General features: G+C 53.2%; 9 protein-coding genes across 9 annotated transcripts in view; 3 read left to right on the forward strand and 6 right to left on the reverse strand.

Moving 5' to 3' along the window:
* Positions 1-86: 86 nt before the first annotated feature.
* On the reverse strand, positions 87-1777 carry CC84DRAFT_1187904 (polyamine transporter; the record flags this gene model as incomplete). Its single annotated transcript, XM_018180961.1, has 2 exons — positions 87-1562; positions 1766-1777. 2 exons carry the CDS (start codon positions 1775-1777, stop codon positions 87-89), a joined length of 1488 nt encoding a protein of 495 aa, XP_018035388.1.
* A 984-nt stretch (positions 1778-2761) lies between these two features.
* Positions 2762-5398, reverse strand: CC84DRAFT_1187905 (uncharacterized protein; the record flags this gene model as incomplete). The annotated part of the gene is made up of 5 exons (XM_018180962.1): positions 2762-4451; positions 4509-4941; positions 4991-5031; positions 5081-5201; positions 5362-5398. The coding sequence occupies 5 exons, from the start codon at positions 5396-5398 to the stop codon at positions 2762-2764; spliced, it is 2322 nt and encodes a 773-aa protein (XP_018035389.1).
* A 530-nt stretch (positions 5399-5928) lies between these two features.
* CC84DRAFT_1177146 (uncharacterized protein) lies at positions 5929-7658 on the forward strand (the record flags this gene model as incomplete). The annotated part of the gene is made up of 4 exons (XM_018180268.1): positions 5929-6642; positions 7056-7125; positions 7261-7467; positions 7573-7658. The coding sequence occupies 4 exons, from the start codon at positions 5929-5931 to the stop codon at positions 7656-7658; spliced, it is 1077 nt and encodes a 358-aa protein (XP_018035390.1).
* A 1739-nt stretch (positions 7659-9397) lies between these two features.
* Positions 9398-11564, reverse strand: CC84DRAFT_1148134 (P-loop containing nucleoside triphosphate hydrolase protein; the record flags this gene model as incomplete). Its single annotated transcript, XM_018176620.1, has 4 exons — positions 9398-9777; positions 9828-10446; positions 10497-10913; positions 11336-11564. 4 exons carry the CDS (start codon positions 11562-11564, stop codon positions 9729-9731), a joined length of 1314 nt encoding a protein of 437 aa, XP_018035391.1. The 3' UTR covers positions 9398-9728.
* A 169-nt stretch (positions 11565-11733) lies between these two features.
* CC84DRAFT_818642 (Rpr2-domain-containing protein) lies at positions 11734-12519 on the forward strand. The gene has a single exon (XM_018187527.1). The coding sequence runs from the start codon at positions 11937-11939 to the stop codon at positions 12477-12479; it is 543 nt and encodes a 180-aa protein (XP_018035392.1). The 5' UTR covers positions 11734-11936; the 3' UTR covers positions 12480-12519.
* A 40-nt stretch (positions 12520-12559) lies between these two features.
* Positions 12560-13391, reverse strand: CC84DRAFT_1177148 (uncharacterized protein; the record flags this gene model as incomplete). The annotated part of the gene is made up of 3 exons (XM_018180269.1): positions 12560-12691; positions 12746-13204; positions 13311-13391. 3 exons carry the CDS (start codon positions 13389-13391, stop codon positions 12560-12562), a joined length of 672 nt encoding a protein of 223 aa, XP_018035393.1.
* Positions 13392-13986: 595 nt separating this feature from the next.
* On the forward strand, positions 13987-15123 carry CC84DRAFT_818697 (uncharacterized protein). Its single transcript, XM_018187528.1, has one exon. It carries the CDS (start codon positions 14035-14037, stop codon positions 14857-14859), a length of 825 nt encoding a protein of 274 aa, XP_018035394.1. The 5' UTR covers positions 13987-14034; the 3' UTR covers positions 14860-15123.
* A 2691-nt stretch (positions 15124-17814) lies between these two features.
* On the reverse strand, positions 17815-18350 carry CC84DRAFT_1218423 (uncharacterized protein; the record flags this gene model as incomplete). The annotated part of the gene is made up of 2 exons (XM_018182994.1): positions 17815-17854; positions 17911-18350. 2 exons carry the CDS (start codon positions 18348-18350, stop codon positions 17815-17817), a joined length of 480 nt encoding a protein of 159 aa, XP_018035395.1.
* A 27-nt stretch (positions 18351-18377) lies between these two features.
* The window catches only part of CC84DRAFT_1094391 (ankyrin), a gene marked incomplete at both ends in the record, with an annotated part of 1039 nt that continues 890 nt past the window's right edge, over positions 18378-18526 (reverse strand). The window contains one exon of the mRNA XM_018174561.1: positions 18378-18524. Within this exon, the coding sequence (XP_018035396.1) occupies positions 18378-18524 (147 nt within the window). The remainder of the gene's footprint in view (positions 18525-18526) is intronic.

Here is an 18526-nt window from a genome sequence, read left to right on the forward strand (position 1 = left end):
GGTTCATTCAAGCAGAAAAGATCCCATGACCAAAGCGGTCCGAAAAGCTCTGACCGATTCAACTTAAACCAGTTATCTGAACCAGATCAGGCTTCTGCGGCATCCTCATCCTCGTCTTCATGAGCAGCAGCCCAGGGACTTCGTCGACGCAACGCTTCTCCGTGCTTTGCTAGTATGAAAGGAATCGGCGCCATGAAAAGCGACACGCCGGCTAATATAATGCAAGCAATCTTGGTCCCTACGTGGATGAACAGCAGCCGGCCAAGCAGGGGAAAACCAGCGCCTGCGATATTGCGTACCAGGCCGATACCCGCCAACGCAGAAGCTGAGTACGTCTTGTACGCATCCTCGGTATATGTCAACGTCATCAAGATAAGCGTGTAAAAAGACCAGCCCCAGAAGGCACTGGCTATGATGGAGACGAGTGGGTGGATTGAGGGTTTGGCCGTGAAAGAGAACACGAGAAGGGAGATAGGAAGCACGATGGCAGCCGCTCTTGCGTGATGGACGCGAGCCTCGGGTACATCGCGATGGCCGGCAAGGGCGACCTGACGTTGATAATAGCGCTCTTGGTAGATGTTGGTAGCCAGGCCCGCGGTGACGCCGAAAACGATACCCAAGAACGCGAAACCAATACCGACAGTGTCGTATCCGTATCCATCGGGTCCGAAAATGAGGTGAAAGACGCCGTTGAACAAAAAGGATGCCCCATAGAGATACCCATTCCACAGCGCTCCGAACTGCACGATAGCTTCTGTAGCAAGGAAGCGGAACGGTCGCACTAGCGTTGAACCAAAAACTTGTGTAGGATTCTTCTGCTTTAGTTCGTCCGGTACATCAACGTTGTCATTTCTAGTAGTCTTGCGTGCCACTTTGGCTCTCCGAGCAAGCAACACGCTGTGTCGAGTCTCACCGAGGGCATAGAGAGCCACAACAAGGATGACCCAGAAAGACAGGCAGATGTAGAACATGATGCGGAAGACCGAGTGCCAAGACCTTCCCTGTGCAATGACTGAGAAGAGTACGAAGCCAGTCGGCGAACCACCTGTCGCAGCCCAAAGGAACCAAGACATTGCTGGACCGGTGTCGTGATGGTGGAAGAGGTCAGCTATTGTGCCTCCAAAGTTGCTTATTGTAACCGATGAGAAGTAGCCAGATAGGACTCGCAACGCTAAGAAGCCTCCCAAACTCTCGACAAATGTAGTACCGAGGAGCATACATAGGAAGACTGCGTATGATACAACGTATACTGGTCGTCGTCCAAAGTATTCCGAAAGCGGAGCTAGGCTCATGGGGCCAAATGCAAGACCTAGGATGTACATGCTGAGACCCAGTGTGGCTACTTGTGGTGACACTTGCATGTCGCGGGCGAAATCCGACGCTGCAGGCGAGAAGCCGGACGCACCCCAAGAAACGCTCAAATCTATCGGAATGATGGCGCCGACCATGAGCCATTTTCGTGTCGTGCTCCAGTTGCGCGGATCGTCTTTGTCGTGAGCGCCAAAGGCAACGACAGCCTCGCTATCAGTCGTCTCCACCAGCAATGGCTCATGCTCTGCAACCTCTTCCTCTGATCGACGCGGGATTTGGCTCATCGTCGAGATAAGAGCAATATGCAAGATATAGAATAGGCCATCAGCATCCAGAAGAGAACGAGTGAGGGTGGGTAGATAGTGAGTGAAGTCGAGGTGGACTGTTGGAGCGGCTGTTGCAGGCGATAAGCGGCGAACGTCACCTGCCAAGTGGGGTGGTCATGGAAACTCGCGTGGAGCGCCATGTCCTCACGACGCCCATCTTGTCTTCGCGTACTTGGTAGCGCAATCTGCTTGAGACATCGGAGTCTACGCACAATAGCCTTGTCGGTGCAAACAATAATGTTGCCAGCAACACCGTTAAAAAGACGGCATCTCTTACACTGGCGAGTGACTTGTATTCTGGAACGGCCTTCGAGCGGTAGAGTGCCGATTCACGAATAAAGTTCAAGGTCCCAATGTACTGCGAGAAGAGAACAATTCTTTTGTATCCATCCACCACCACTATGTATGCTCTGTTCCCAACCACCCATCCTGCAGCTAATCCGCATCTCCTCAAAGCCAAAGTGTGCTTTCGCAACCATCGCAAACAGTACATTTCTGTCCATCAATTCCTAGGTTCACGCTCTCGTTGAGATGACGTTGTGCATGTATGAAAAAACAAAGCCGAACCCAAAGCTCCAGTGCCACCGCAGGGAGATAGCCCATGCAAAAGAATTAGCGAATGCCTCGTCGGGCTGCCATTGCGAGAAAAGCAAAAGACGACGTTGCCGATGAGAACTTCTACAATATGTACTTTGTAAAAACACGTAAAGGACGAACAAAAGAAAAGAAAGGAAAGACCTTGCGCTAAGGTCAGTCTGTGCGTGTACGTGCAAACATGTCCTCCCTGGAATCCAACTCTAATATTCGTCATTAAGATATCTCCACCCGGCCGTGCCCGTTCGGCCCCTGGCAGTTCGTCGACATGCGAATTTGACGACGGGCTGCCACGCTGTCAAACAAGTCCGATGTGCGCGTTCGTAGTAGTAAACAGGGACAGCGATGCCCTGTGGGGAAGGATGATAGCCGTTAACAGCGTGATGAGAAGCCGAGAACGATATGTCCGTGGCAGCACCGCCAGCTTTCAAACCAGTAGATGGCTTCGTCAATGTGTCGCCGAATCGAAAACAGTGGTGATGCAAACTCCAAACATACTCCAAGCCGATGCGAAATGAAAGAGATCTCTATTACCGGACGCCGAGTGGCGGGCGGGGGCCCAGGCTACTCTGACTGCTGTGCGCAGAGTTTTCCGAATCTAGTTGGGTGCTACCGCTCCCAGCGCTGGCGCTTGCAGAACCTGTCAGACTGCGAACTTGCGGACGGGACTTGGGCGGGTAAAGGTTTTGGCTCACCCCAGCGTATTGCTCCACTTGTTGCGGTGCTACTGCGTTGCCGTGGCCGGGAGGGTGTCGGGGAACTGGTTGTCTCATACCTGGTGGCGACGGACGGCCGTTTGGTGGCATTCCGTTAGATGGCACCCCGTTTGGGGCATAGCCGTTCGGGGGCGAAGGGCGTCCCATCGGTCTCGGGCCAGGACTGAGTGGGTTGCCAGGAGACTGGCTTGTACGCCGGCTCATCGGGGGATAGGCACCATAGCTGCCGCCCTGTTGGAGCTCGTCGAGCCGGGCTGCCGTCAGGGAGTTTGTGCGTGATTGAGCTCCCATCGCGCCCCTGTCAACGTCGCCATATCGGTTCGACGAATATCCCATCAGCGGGTTGTTCATGATTGAGTCGTGTAAGCCGGGAACATCAGCCATCATCCGTGCGCTGGTTCGGTTCTTGTTCAAGCCAGGGCGAGCGAAGGGATTGCGAGATCGTCCTCCACCCTGCGGCCCTGGGCCCATACCGGCCATCTCAGGGTTTTTCCGAATTTGACTCGCACTAGGAACCTTTCGGTTTCGCTTTGAGGTGACGCTCATCATGTCGAAGTTATCAGGGTCGATCATTGGGCCAGGTCCGCGAGAGGCCATCGTGTCAAAGTAGTCATCCTCGTCCTCATCCTCATCGAAACCACCCATGTGAGACGGAGGTGGAGGTGGGCCTCGACGCGGGCCGCGACGCATGTTCATCTCCTGTTCTCTCAATTGCAGCTCTTTCTGTCGCAACATAAGCTCCCTCTCGCGCAGCGCTAGGTCATTGGAGGACGGAGGCCCGTTTGGGCCATTCTCGTACCCAGCACCAGGACCGCCCTCATCAGCTATGTTGTCGTAAAGCATCAAGTGACTGAATTCTTCCAAGTCGTTACCTTCGAAAGAGGGTCGTCGTTGGCCATTGGGCATTCCGTTCATTTGCCTGGGCGGGTAGCCGTTGACTGGTCCAGAAGGAGGCCCCCTGCGCATCACAGGCGGTGGGCCGGTCATAGAAGGAGCTCGACTTCCAGGACGTGGGCCGCCTTTCATCGGGCCGTTGCCATTCATCAGGGCTCCTGGGGGTCCTCGGGGCAACGGTGCAGAAGAAAGTCTAGGAGGTGGCAGACGCTGGTCTCCATTGGTGGGCGAAGGAACCGGAGCTACAACGGGTCTTGTGCGGTTCACTATGTTGATGTGATGGAGAGTTGCGTACAGTGTCTCGATACGAGGAACCGGGACCTGGGTCTCCTGTGCAAGTTTCAAAGGCGAGCCCAGGTAGGTCTCGATCTCCATGGGGCGCTTGGCCTCAAAATCCATGTACATAGTGCTATTAGTACCACCTGTTTGTACCATTTGCTGAATCGTGGTTTCCCGATAATCAGAGGGGAATTTGCAACCCTGTGCTTTGGCCAGTGCAAGCAGTTCGTCGATGATGCCAGTGACGAGCGGACGCACGCCGACTTTTTCGAGCAACTCGGCATGGTTAGGGGTCTCAAAGAGCACGCTTGTGGGATGAAAAGCAATGGCGCTGTGTATCACTGTTAGCGAAGAGTCAATGCGTCAGATGGTCGGGCGTGTAACATACCCAATCATGCGCTCAAACTGCTGCTGGCGAATATTGGGCGACACTTTGCAATCGACCTGGCCTGAGCTCAGGGTCATAGCCAGGGCTTCGGCCATATCCGACTGAATCTGCGGCGGAATCGAGGGGTTCTTGTTGGCAGGACCGACCCAGATGTCAGTGGCGCCCTTGTGCTCAAATTCGCTGGCTCCAATTTGTGCAATTTCTGCTCCAGACACCAGCGATAAGACTACGTTGGTCGGGAACCGTTGTTCCAGATACGATTCCACACCAAGGCTGTTTGTTGTGTTCATAAGGATACACGTGTGTTGGGGCGAGACAACAGATTCGATGATGTTCGCGATATCGTATACGTCGGGTAGGGCTTTTACGCAGAGCAGGACATAGTCGAACGGCTGTTTAGAAGAATGTGCAGCATCTTCGGGAGTTCGTACGACTACGGTGCATTAGCATCGCCATGGAACTGTTGGGATGAGGGAACATACCTGAATATGGCTTGAAGCGCTCGTTGCCGTAGAGCGCAGATCTAGGAGCAAATTAGCTCTGATGTTTGCGGGAGACGATAAGCGACGTACTTGAAGGATATGCCGTACTGGGCAACGCTCTCAAAGCCAGACTTCCAGACGAGCGTGACGTCGCAGGCATTGGTTGCTTGCAGACGCCAGGAGAGAAACGCCGAAACGGCATTACCGCCAACTAGGAAGAGAATCAGCCGTGGATCAGAACGGAGCCGGGACGAGCCGGCGTGCGGTGTTGGGGTTCTGGGCGAGCCGTCTTTGTTCCAAAATCGTCACGATCCGGACGAGGCGGCACGCAGACGCGCATTGGTAGATGCACGGGCAGGGATTGGACGCACCTGAAAGAATCCGCAGGCGAGGGACAGCGGGCGCCATTATGAGAGGTGTGTAGAGTCGGGTCGAGGGCAGAGGGAGCGGCGACGACGAGGGCCAGAAAGTTGGCGACGCCGCGCTTGAGGTGCGTGAGCGGGCTGGGCGACTGCTTTCGCGTATTACTGATTAAGATGGAGCGGCTTTAACGAGCGTGCGGTGGTGTTCGAGTCCTCACTGGGGCGTCATGTGCATGCGATAAAGAGGGATCCGGGTCAGAGGGTCGGACGCCAGCGTTGTTCTGTGTTTCGCTCGGGAAGCACAGCAACTGCGAGGCGATGGTCGGGGCGGCCAAGAGGCAGGTGCGGTCGGCACTCCGCTGCAACAATGGAAAGAGCGAACGACGAAAGGGCAGGGAAGGCGGCCGGGGCGGAGCAGAAGTTAAGGCACAAAACTCAGAATCAAGCGGCACTGGTAGGGTCGAGAGCAGCAGGATGCGGACGGGGGACACCACTGCAGGCGGAGGGCGGCGGAGCGAGTGCAGCGCGAGCTTTGCTACGGCATCTTAAAGCTTGCTCGCTGCACGCACGCTAGCGATGCCCTGTCTGCCTTTATCGTCGCAGGAATACATATATCTTATTGGGGCGCGTCGCCCGCCGCGCCGTCCAACGGCCGCTGCGTCATTGCCGGCTGCCAAAGCGCGCCCGCCGACTTTCCACCAGCTGTTCTGCGCTCTTGTGCAGCGCCGTGCAGGCCAGCCGTGCATGCACATTTTGGACACGCGAGGCTCCGCGCCGGCTGCCCTGGCGAGGGCGCAGTGGGCGAACCCGCGTGCTGGGCCTTGGGCCTTGGATCTGAGAGCAGCCCAGGGCATGCACCGCCGAGAAAAGCTGCGTGGCCCGTGGAGATCGTCCGCCACACCCAGGGCTAGTCCAGTACCGGTCCTTCGTCTGATCGCGCGCTATCGTGCCCTTGCCCGTGCCCATCGAGGTCGCAGGTCGCAAGTCGCAAGTCGTCCACTGCCATGCCGCCGCCCCAAGGCCCGACGAGCGCGCACGTCGTCCCGTCCTGCGCAGCATCACCAGTGCGCTCTCGGCCGCCTCCCCTTGCGCAACGCCACTGCATCCATCCCCCAACAGCGCCGCCGCCAGCCAATCGCCGCACCGCCTGCGTGCGCGCAAGCTCGCGCTTCACGTCCTGACGTGGAGCCGTTCTGGCATCGACGTCGCCGTGGCCCCGCCAAGCCCAGCCGAGCCAGGTGCTGGCGGGCGCGTTGCCGCGAGACGCCAGTTCATCATTGTGGGTGCTCCGTGCGTTTGCAATGTCCGCTCCCTGGACCGTTCAACCGCAGCATGCAAGCTGATCCTCAATGACCTCTCGCAATATCCCGCCGCTGTCAGAGCGCCGCTTTGAAATGCTTCGCGCCTCGCTCGCGGCTGCACCACGGCCATTTTCGCCCGGCTCGCCGCCCGCGCAGCCCTCCACCATCTGCTGCCGCGGGCTGCCACGTCCATCGGCCTCGGAGCCGGCGCCATTGCACTATGCTAACGTCGTCGTCCCGAGCCAGCAGAGCCGGGCGGAAGGCTCTGCTGGCTAACGTCGGGTCCGACTAGGGCACGACAGAACCAAGGAAGCATCGCGCCCGCGTCTTTTCCCTGAATGAGCCTTTGGTCAAGCCTATCAAGCCCAACCAACCCACTCTGCTACTATGGACGTCGATTAGCGACGCCACGCCTCCTCCCATGGTGATTGCAATCTAAATCCCATCCGCCCCCATTCCTTTGGATCCCATCGTCAGTATTTCGCCATCAGTCGATCATTGTTTCCCGGCGAGGAAAGCTTGCCAAGCCACGTACTCTTGCCGTCAGCGATCAATTGATGCTGGGTACACAAACCCACTACTGAGAAGCTGCACAAACGCGTTTCAGCATCTGCACCAGTCCTCCCGAACCAACTTCGTCCCCGCCACGCTGCGGCGATCGTGATTGTGACGTTTCATACTTCTCAACATCTGCCCCACACCTTGTGTTCAAACGCAGACCATGTTGTTGTCTTAACAACTCCAGAACCCGCGCCTCGCGACAAAACTCCAGCCCTTTCCGTCGACCACGCGGATGTAGACCTCCAACAAGTTAGTTAGCTATCAAGGCAACAGTGGCATGATTATCGCTCGCGTTCGCTTACGGGCCCCTCCCATCCGATTGGGACGTGAGGCCTAGCCTTTTGCTGACTTTTGACAGCGGCTCCGGGACCATACAATCCCGACATCTGGGTGTCGTTCCCGATTCGCAGCCTGCATTTGCTGTACGCGTACGAGTACGATTAGATGCACTCAGCCAGCATTGATTTGCAGATCAATATTGCCTATACTGTATGGTGGCTTACAGTCGCCACTCCCGCCCCCTTTGCATACTGTACATCTGCCATGCTGTGCTTCAGGTATTTCTGTTATGGAGCCTAGTCTGCCGAAGCGATAATGCTAGATCGACGATGCGGTGCGCTCGGACGTTCGAGTATTTCCACAATGCATTTCCACATTCGCCATGCTTCAATTTTCCGGATGTGGGCGCCCAAAGTTCGCGAAAACTCTATTTGGACGCTTCTCTCTCCGAGGAGGCGAAAAGAACTACCAGCAACGATACCTTGTCGAAAAGAGGTTCACTACCAACAGACATTTGACGTCTGGTCCCTCACAAGGGCACCCCTGCTGCCGCGTCACCCAGGAGACAAACACAATCCATTCATGAAATGTTCTTCGAACGGTACAGCTCAAGTCGCACGTGTTGTGGGAGTTTTCGTTCCGGACGAAGGTTGGACCAACGTTACGACAAATTCGACATCTAGAGCAAGCTACCAAACGCAGATCTTGAATTGAACCATTTTCGCGATACAGTAGAGTCATCATAATGCTATAGCCGAAATAATGTCATCTCTCTTTGAACCCTCAGTATCTCCTATTCCTGTGGCGTTTATCAGTTTCGAGTCATCGGCATGTACGCAAAAGGGGGTTGCATCATGGCTGATGATCACCATACGTCAAAAGATAGACGGACACTTAAAATACACATCCCGCAGAAAAGGCACGCGACCCAGCGAATCACACGAAGGTCAGCCTGACATTCTTCCCTACGAGGATCCAAGCGAAGCCGGTTCCTTGTTGCAATCCCTGCCACGCCTTGCCCGTTCCTATCGTGGCGGTTTTTTGTTACCGTCGGAATTTGCGACGGCCCGCTCGAGTCGTTCGCGGCACTTCAGCGCTGGCTGCCGAGTCGCCTGCCTTATCCTCATGGCACAGGGCCAGATCGCCACCTCCACTGCGGCTCAACACCAAAATCAATCATACTCGCGTAGCATATTGGTCTCGCATAAACAGCACTCGCAACTTCGCTACCACTCCATCCTCTCGAGTGATATTCACCGTTAATGGTGTCTCAATCCGGAACTCGATAGCTCTCACAACCTGACCTCTACACCTCAGGAGTCTCACCTCCCTACACTCATCTCTCTTGTCAAATGAACCACTCCGCGCCTAATATGATTACCAACTATACCTTTTCCCGCCTCAATAGCACCACTGCTATACCTTAGGACAGCATACTAAGCCCACCCCCATATTCTCCCCGGCACTCCCATCCACTCAAACCCATGCACCCCAAACACAAGCACCGATCGCGCCACCGCTTCGCCTTCGCCGCCGGATCTTCGCGCCCCCGGCTCAACGTAGACCCGCGCGACTACAATGCAGAACCGAAATTCCCATCAGGCCCCGTGCATCCTCCGGCTATTATCGTGAAACGTGATGATAAGTGGCCGCACAGGCAGTGCCTATTGAGCCGATCGCGCGATTGGGTGCGATGCAACCTGGCAAGTTTGCCTGTTGGATTGACATGGGTACAGTTGTTACATCCAAGTTTTTTTTGCTTCGCGGTGAGCAAGGCGCACTGGGGGCGGGCAAATGGGAGAGGCGAACGTGGGTAGCGGTAGATGGAAAGCACCATAGGGTGAGTACCACGGTGTGGGTGAAGAGGGGTACTGGTTCCAAAGGGGACGAGTGCGGACGATGGTGCTGTAGCATCGCTAAGGGGAGGTGCGTTTTTCCTTCTTGCCAAATACCGAGAAACCGCAAGATGACGCCAATCTAGATGATCTGGAGCTGAGTATATCTACTTGGGGTCCACTACGTGGGTAGGAGCGGTGAGTGACGACTAGTCTTGACACGCGAGTTCAAATCGTCATTCCTTTCGTGGCTACAGTACATTTGTGCGAGCCCGACCACCCGACGCCGAGCCTGCTTTTCAGAAAAACCTTCCAGTCAAGATTGCTAGCATAAAATCCCATTGAACAAAACGCACACCGAACAAACTGGCCACTTCGAGAAGGTATGGAAAGGACAACTCTAGTTGTCCATGTAGGTTGAAGCATCAACACCCTCCGCAGGGAATTCGCTGTGTAAATGTTAGTCGTGGTTCGACATAGGGCGGGCAGTGTGACTTACGGCAGTTCCACCTCGAAGCGCTTCTCAATCTCCTTGAGGACAGTCTCATCGTCGGGGTTGCTGACGAACGAGATGCTGAGACCCTTGGTTCCAAAACGACCAGCACGACCGACACGGTGGAGGTATGAGTCAGCCTTGTCGGGCATGTCGTAGTTGATAGCGACGTTGATACGCTCAACGTCGATACCACGACCGAAGATGTCAGTCGATACGCAGATACGAGTCTGGAAGTCCTTGAACTCCTTGTAGCGCTTGATGCGCTCCTCTTGGCCGATACCGGAGTGAACGGCAGTGCTAGGGAAATTGCATTCGCGGAGAAGCTTATCAAGCTCAGTGCAGCGTTGAGTGGACCGCACAAAGATGATGACTTGGTTGAACTCGAGCGTGTCGAGCAAATCATTAAGCTTGCGGTTCTTCTCGCGCTCCTCCAACTTCATGTAGTACTGCTGAAGTCCGTGCAGGGTGAGTTTCTTCTCGTTATCGATGTAGATCTCGAGGGGGCTCTGCATGAACTTCTTGCAGGTGAGCTTGATCTCCTCGGACAAGGTGGCCGAAAACATCATGACCTGCTTGTGGGCTGGGGTCGCACGGAAAATGGTCTGGACATCGTTGCGCATGTCTGAAAAAATGGTCAGGCGGCGATACGGATAGGGGGGTGGGTGTACTGACCGTTTTGATCCAACATCTTGTCGCACTCATCGAGTACGAAGTGCTTCAGGTTGGAAAGGCGTAGCACCTTGTCGCGGACGAGAGCGTTGATACGTCCAGGGGTACCAACGATGATGTGCGGGTGTGTTTCCTTGTCCTTGAGGATACGGATGTCCTCCTGGATCGGAGTTCCACCATAGAAGACACCGACCTTAATATCGGGCAGAAACTTGGCGAATCGGTTGTATTCGTTCTTGATCTGGTATGCCAACTCACGGGTATGGCACATAACTAGAACAGTTGCGACGCCAGCTTCGGGCTTCTCATCCAGTTGCTGGAGCGTGGCCAGCACGAAAACGGCGGTCTTTCCGAGACCGGACTTAGCCTGGCAAAGGACATCGTTTCCTAGAATGGCCTGGGGAATCGTGGTTTGTTGGACTGTATGGAGAAATTTATGTCAGAAGGGGTCTCTTAAAGCGTCGAAACGAAGCGATAGAAGCGTCCGTCCATGATGCAAGCGCAAGTCGCGATAACGACAAACATATCCTCCTCTTGGCGTGTCCTCCCAGCGCAGCAGCGTGTCCCTTCTTTTAATGATATTTCCGGTTCGCGCAATCTCTTGCATCCTTCGATACGGGCAATCAAGAAGGGACAGCGCTTGTGCCACACGAAGCCAGCGCAGTCGCTGTGAGCTTCACCGCCGCCGTGCAAGGTCGGTTTGAGACAAACATGGGCCAACACCCCGCCAAGTTGCGTGTGCCCGCGAGCAATATATCGGTGAAACAGGGTTCGCTTTGTTGCGGAAATGGACGGACGCTTCAGGTTGTATGGAAGGCTGAGGGGGAAATGATTAGACTAACCCTCGGAAGGATGTTCGAAGCCACAGTCCGTGATCGCTCGAATGAGCTCGTCCTTGAGAAGGAAATCGCGGAAACCGGTTGAGTGGATGCCGACGTAGCTGCCCTTCTTGTCGCCGGCTGCGTCATCTGCGGCCAGGCCCTTTGCCGCGCCTGCGGTGCCGTTGGCGGGTGCCTCGGTGGGCTGGATCTCCTCATCGGAGTAGTCGATGAGATCTTCCTCGTGAGACATGATGAAGTGAGAGTCGAAAGTGCTAGTGGATCTGTGAAGGCAGGAAGGGGCGAGTCGGATCTAGTTGCTCGCACGTATGGTCGCAAAGCTTCCTGTCGAAGCACACGGCTGTCGGTATGGAGGCGCGCAAAGGAGAAGAATATTATACGAAGAGTGTCGAGACTCGGTCGCTGGTCGAAGTGGGGTGGGGTAGAAGCAGTATGGGGTGCGGCGGAGGCTGAAGGTGTGAGGGCGTAGGCGCGATGTCGATGCGAAAAAGCGGCCTGCGCTTTGCCAAGCTGCGCTAGCCCGGTCCAACGATAGCCACAATTTGTCTCAGCCCTGCTGTCAACGCTGCTGTCTCAACCACTGCACTTCCCTCTCGCTTTCTACATGGCCAAAGACAAACCGCCCAAGACGAAAGGCGTGCCAAACAAGCATCTACATTCCCGGAGCACGTTCCTGTACCAAGCAGCTACCTATCTGACTTTGCACGCCGCAGCATTAGACGCCAATGAAGCCCCAGATTCTGCACAAAGCAGCGGTACAACTGGTAGCCGCCACAGGCTAGCCTTGCAGCTGGCATCCGATTTGCAAAATGTCTCGCGAAAGGGACAAGTGAGACTTTCGTCCGAGCTTAAGCGCACGATATGTAAAACGTGTAACACAGTACTCATACCCGGGCGCACAGCAACGCAGACTATTGAGAACGAGAGCAAAGGAGGCAAGAAGTCATGGGCCGACGTTTTGGTCGTAATGTGCACGCTTTGTGGCAGCAAGAAGCGATTTCCTATTGGAGCCCAGCGTCAAGAGAAGAAGTCTGAACGGCAACCTACTCAAGCGCAAAGGAGCTTATCAGAAAAGAGCGCAGAGGAACCGACATCAATTGCTTCGCCGATGCAGATGACTACCGATCAAGATTCGACCCCGGGCTGATCAGTGTGCCTGCCTTGCCTATGGTCACTAGCATTAATCAAGTCCATGGAATAGTCTGTCGATGAAGGCGACGAGGTCATCTATCTGCTCCGGCTCCTTAATCCAGTTCCTTCCTGGCCTGCGCCGATATACTTTCTGGCATCGATCACTGCGCCTCCTGCGGTGAAGATGGTCGAGAGCCAATAACAGTTTTCTATGCCAATGACCACATCCTGCAGTAGCGATTCGTAAGCACAGTCATCCGGGAGCTTCGCGAGCTTACTTACATCAGGCCCGTGTCCAAGATGTACTAGTATGATGACAGCAATCTGCACCGCAGCCGACCCAACTTCCAGGATCCTTCTGAGCCCCTCTCGAAGAGTGCCGTAGCGACTGGACACTCTCGCCTCCGTATCACCAGCTATAAAAGCCATCGCTTCTTTTGCGAACGGCATCCACGCGCTGAGACCTACGAATGCTCCCAGACACCCCTTGAGCCCAGCTGGCCCTGTGAACAAAGACCAAAGTGCAACTGCCAATCTCTGCGAAAATCCTCCAAGTATAACACGGTCAGATTTTTCATCAAGTTTATCAACTTCGTTCTCAATGGTTTTCGCTGTCAGCTGGTGACCATCGCGCAACCCTGGGAGCTGGTGATCTTGAGAGGAGCTCAGATCATCAAGCGAGACTGTCGAACCAAGCCGAGCGTTTCCCTTGGAAAATTGTGCACCACAGCGGGCCAGCATCTGGGAACACCCATCGAACCAATGGAAATGAATCGGGAAAACGTTTCCCCTGTTGGGATGTTCTATGAAGGAAAAGACCAATTGCGAATTCTCTGGCGGTACTTACGCGCCCGTGAAGAAGAATGACAGTTTGCGAGTGCGTTACGCCATGGGTGGGGTCAACAATATAGGGCGGAAGGAAGTCCATGGTGCAAGTAGGAGACTCACCTAGGTGAGGAAAATGGAAATACTTCGAGATGGACAATCTCAGAATGTTTGCTTTGCCATCTTTTCAATATCGTTCATCGGATGCTTTGATGTGCATCTCTCGGCAACAGCCAGACGACTTATGCGAGGAATTCGGATTAACCCTGTTCCCGACGAATATCTGGAACATTGATGCGTATACACATGTCCTCCAGTCAAGTACAGCATGCAAATTTCGACAAAATTTGTAAAGATCAATACTGCTGGGTCAGGCAGGGTTACTTCGCATGAGCTCGGTGTCAAACATTTCGACGTCATAAAGCAGCCATGATAGCCCGAACATGATGGCTAGTCGGCAACGTAGACGAGGAGAGTTGATCGTGTATCTACAGAAGCTTGCACAAACATGGCATTTGTATGAACCTGCAGGTAAAACGAATGATAGACAAGGACACCGAGATAAACAGACGTAAAGTCTTCCATGCCGGAGAGCGCAAGCGCGCGAGCAACATCCGTTTGCTACAATGTTGTCCACCAATACCGCTTGTGTGCAAAGTCAGGCTTAAAAGTTGTAAATTTACTGTACAGTGTGATCTTGAGTAATCGAGCAACTTCCGACATGATACGATCACAATACAACTTTCATGTCTCACAGTTATACCGAACCCGCCTTCAAGGGAAAGAAAATGTACCCAAAACAAAACACCCAAAAGTCAACCCAACTGACGAACCGACCGATGGCAAACATAGAGTCAAACTCCCCTCCGTCGACCCCTATGTTCGAGGTTGCTGCTCGAACGTGTCTGCTCCGACCAAAGCCTCGGCCGTTACCGATTACGGTCAACACTACTTGGTTTGAAGACAATGTGAATGAGCACTCCCTGTTCAAGACTAGGCGCAAGGGGGCAAAGGATGTTCAAAAGACTCTCGAAGCGTCTTATGCTCGACCAGCTTCGCGAGGCTCTACCACCCGTCAGGCACTTTTCGGTCTCCCGGAAACCGCAGAGTTGGTAGAACAATTTCATGAATTCCAGACTCAAGAGCACGATGACCCTCCTCCTTATTATGAAGCAGTGGAGCTAATTTTGTCGCCAACTGAGTTATCTGCTCGTGCCCGTACTTTCTCTGACGTAATGAAACATGGTAACAAGTTAGAAGAGAATGGTATCTTGAAGTTTGCTTCAGAGCTGGATGAAGCCAGTGATACACAGCGTACGTTTTCCACTTTTCTACGCCGGTCTGGGGTGGCGTCTCGTCAATCTGCTGCAGGTATTCTGGGCCTACCCGGGTATGCGTACATGCCTCACAAGAATGGTATTAATTTGCACAGCAAAGAAACGGCCGCAGCTACCACTCGAGGAACCGATGACCCCCAAACCGAAGCGGGGCTACACGAGCGAGTCGCGGTCGATGCGGATGTCGATGCGGATGTCGAAGCGCAAACCAAGGCGCGTAGCCATAACCGTTAGCATGGGGTGCTCTCCGCTATCCGCGGAGTCTTGAGTAAGCAAAAGGTCTGGCATTCTCAAACACCAATGACTTGCCAATGGTTCCCTCATGTTTACAGCCAGTTCACGAGGAAAAAGTAGAGAACTGGCCAAAGAATTTGTTTCCCACCGATTCTGAGCACAATGCACAATGAAGTATAGCTTCACAAGGCACGGTTTCCTTTTTACTTATAACATTATTTGCGATGGCCAAATAGCACATGTAAATTACACCGGATAACGCCCATCACTGTTGGTCGAAAAACACCCCACGCCGAAATGAACCAAGCTTCCGAACATCATAATTCTTTGTAACATAACGTTAGTCTACTATAGGCCTTTCTAAAGCTACTTCTCTCCCTAAAGCTAGTCTGTAAAGTAAAAATTACAGTAGCCTTGAGTATACTGTTAATGACTCTATTTATAGTTTCTAAAACCATCTTAGCTTCTGATCCCTGCATCGCTGTCGCCACTAACATTTTTCGACTCCTTGGAGGTTTTGGACGATACTTATCCTAAATAGGAACATATGTCAAGCCTATCGTAGCATTAGCACATACAAATATGGATTCTGAAAATATCTGTAGTGCGTCTCTTAGTGTGCGTTTAAGCGAGCTGCTGTACAGAAATTTAGCAAGATTACTTTGCTGTAATATATTTTATGATACTTGAAGCCTTAACTCTTCTGGAAGCGCAATTACATGATAGCTATTTTTAAAGGCTCTGTGGCCAGTTATCGTGCTGGCTAACACGCAAACTGCCATACAGTGCCCCCTCCCACCACCACATAGATATGGATTGAGCCACCCAGGTGTTGTTGCAGCCTCTCCCTCCAGATGGACCGAGAACCTATCCTATCCTATCAGAACGCGGCAACGTGCCTATTTCAACATATGCCATCGCGGACGACACCTAAAGAGGAACAAGCAGAGAGCCGCTGGGTACCTCATTTCCCCCACCAACAACAGCACCTGTCGTGTTTATCCTGGGCCCACTTCTATGTTGACTGACAGTTCTCGCCATCATTCTCTATCCAATATGAGTACATCCACCGCATCGTCATCTGGATGATGGTGCTCTCTGATGAGACATTCCTCTTTGTAATGTCTACCTCGAAAGTGTCGTATTGCCATGCAGGTAGGGATAGCACTCTTGGAAGCGATTAAGCGATATTGAGAACCAACAACATCCGCCATCATTCGGATATATCGTTTTTCGTTGCGCATATGATACGATCTACCATTCCGCAACGCCCAAGTGCCCGATGGGGATTCTGTACCCCGTTCGTTTCGATATCGGGTGACTGCTGTGCCTAAGCATTTCGGGATCATCCTCCACATCTGATCCTGTTGTTGACACGGTCTTCCGTCACATAATAAACATGCAGTGGTCATGTAAGCAAACGTAGCCCCCTCCTCTGAATCTGCCAGAACCTGCGCCCAAAGGTATCTGTCTTTACAGGAGACTTTGATCCCGCGAAGGAAGTCATGCTCCTTTGGCCACGCAATTTGAATATGCGTCTGGTCCCGACTCAATCCGGATGGTTCAAGAATCTTGACGATTCGATGTATAGCCCCGAGTAGGGAATCATAGGCCTCCATTGACTGACATCGCAAGTGAAATAACCACTCGCGAAAATCAGGCCTTTGCAGACCTGTTAGGATATTGTAGGCCTTGTTCCAACTGTTCCAGCCAGCTTCGCTCATGTACGTCACGCAGAACTTCGGCATCAGATCGCTAAGGAGCTCCTGTAGTGGTATCCTGCGAGCTACACCAGTACAGCAGCTCACTTGAACGCCCATATAACATCCAAGAAACTCCATCAATGGAGATTGATCTTTGTGGGGATCATCTCCTTGAAGCGTATATTGCTTCAGCAATTTTCCTGGAACCCTGGTCCATACTTGAATAGCTTGAAGTGCAGCATGGTCTGGTCCGACTTGGAATCCGAGTTGTCGTTGGTTTGGATGCCATCGCTCGGGTTCAACTCCTAGATATACTAGAGGACTGGATGACCTCCAAACTTCCCACGGGAACGAGCACAGTACCTTATTCTCCTCGACCATTGCCCCTACGGTAATCTTACTCTCACGATGGAAAGAAGTTTGAGGAATTCCACCTGGGCCGGATCTAGCTTCCCAATGAAACTCACTGGCATCCACATCTTTAGGGTAAATTATACCACCTCCGACATAGATACATCGTAGTAGTGACTCTTCATGGCCAGTTAGAATGAGCTGACCAGGTCCCCAAGTGTACAAGATGTCGTTTGGCGTCGCTTCCACGTGATGCTCGCTTTCGCCAGCAAAGACACTATTGATCTCAGGTTGTGACAGTGTGGCCAAGATTCCGTCCGTTGAGGCCTTTCGAACAACGTCATGTGTTTCCACATTTCCTTTCATCCACCCCTTCGACATGCTGAACGTGATCAGAGGTCCTTTAATCATCTGGCTTAAGCAAGTGAGCCTTGAAAGGCGCACGTTGATGTGACGATCAAGGTGCCATGAACCTTCCCTCAAGGCGCAAGACCCTAATAACACGGAACGTTCTTGAGCGTAGTTGGTGAAAACCGATTCGATGGGCCCTACGTGCCCCTGGCAGAATGATACAAGACCGACACATAGAAACTGCGCAGCTAAGCAGCATACATGGAGAGATTTCGCCGTTGTGTAGGGCTCCGCGGAGAATGGGGTACCGCGAGGCAGAAGTGGGCGCAGGATATCTACGGCAATCTTCAGCGGATGCTTCAAATTGTGCGCGTCAGAAGAGACGCTTGACGAGAGTCGATCCAACTCGGCATGTAGGGCGACAGCCAAGGCGACATTGACCCTTTCTAGTTCAACCCTACCAGGTCTCGAAACAGTAGGTCCAACATGAGTCCGAGCGATAGTGAAATGGTGAAGACATAAATTAGCGTTTTGAAGAGCCGCGACCGCTTTACAAAAGTTCTCCAGAACACGTTTCAGTCGAGAAATAACTGCTGACAGGTAAGCAGACCCAGCGTCTTGAGAAGAAATCTTGTAAGATATGTACGAGATTGAAAAATTCTTCTCAAAGATGACTTCACCATTCCAGTCTTGCAAAGACCGAGAAATGGGTGCGATACCGCCGAGGCCGCAGAGCTGTTGGACCATAGTCCTGATATCATGTCGCCTGGAAGTCCAGGGAGAGCTTAGGAAGGCGACATCCAGGGAACCTTGGAGCATTGACTCATGACTACTTGAGTCCATAGCTTGAATCAGTTGGTCTTGAGGACCTGAGTATATCCACGGAGCATCGTTCGCCTCCTCCATGAGAAGGGTGGCAATATCGGAACGGCTATAACCCACCTCGATAAGCTCATGCAACCACTCGTACTCATTTTGAGCTACATTATCGAAATCGTTCTGCAAAAGCTGTCGTACGGCACTGTCGTCAAGGAGCTCTAGCGCTTGGACTAGGACTTCTGTGCTCTTTTCTGAAGTCTTCGCCATCTTGGGCTCAACTTCCTCCAAGATCCCAGATGCCTTGTTGAGCGTATTGCCGTGTTCTCCACCCGGCGCGTTGACCTCGGCGCCCTTGTTAAGCAGTAGCCTTGCAATCACCTCGTGGCCTCTAGATGAAGCCGCCTGGAGCGCGTTGCTGTAGTGTCTACCCTGCGCGTTGACCT

The sequence above is a fragment of the Paraphaeosphaeria sporulosa genome, assembly GCF_001642045.1.
Source record: "Paraphaeosphaeria sporulosa strain AP3s5-JAC2a unplaced genomic scaffold CC84scaffold_6, whole genome shotgun sequence".
Lineage (NCBI taxonomy): Eukaryota > Fungi > Ascomycota > Dothideomycetes > Pleosporales > Didymosphaeriaceae > Paraphaeosphaeria > Paraphaeosphaeria sporulosa.

Coding starts and splice junctions, on each gene's coding strand:
- CC84DRAFT_818697 (XM_018187528.1), top strand. CDS start 14,035: ATGTCTCACAGTTATACCGAACCCGCCTTCAAGGGAAAGAAAATGTAC.
- CC84DRAFT_818642 (XM_018187527.1), top strand. CDS start 11,937: ATGGCCAAAGACAAACCGCCCAAGACGAAAGGCGTGCCAAACAAGCAT.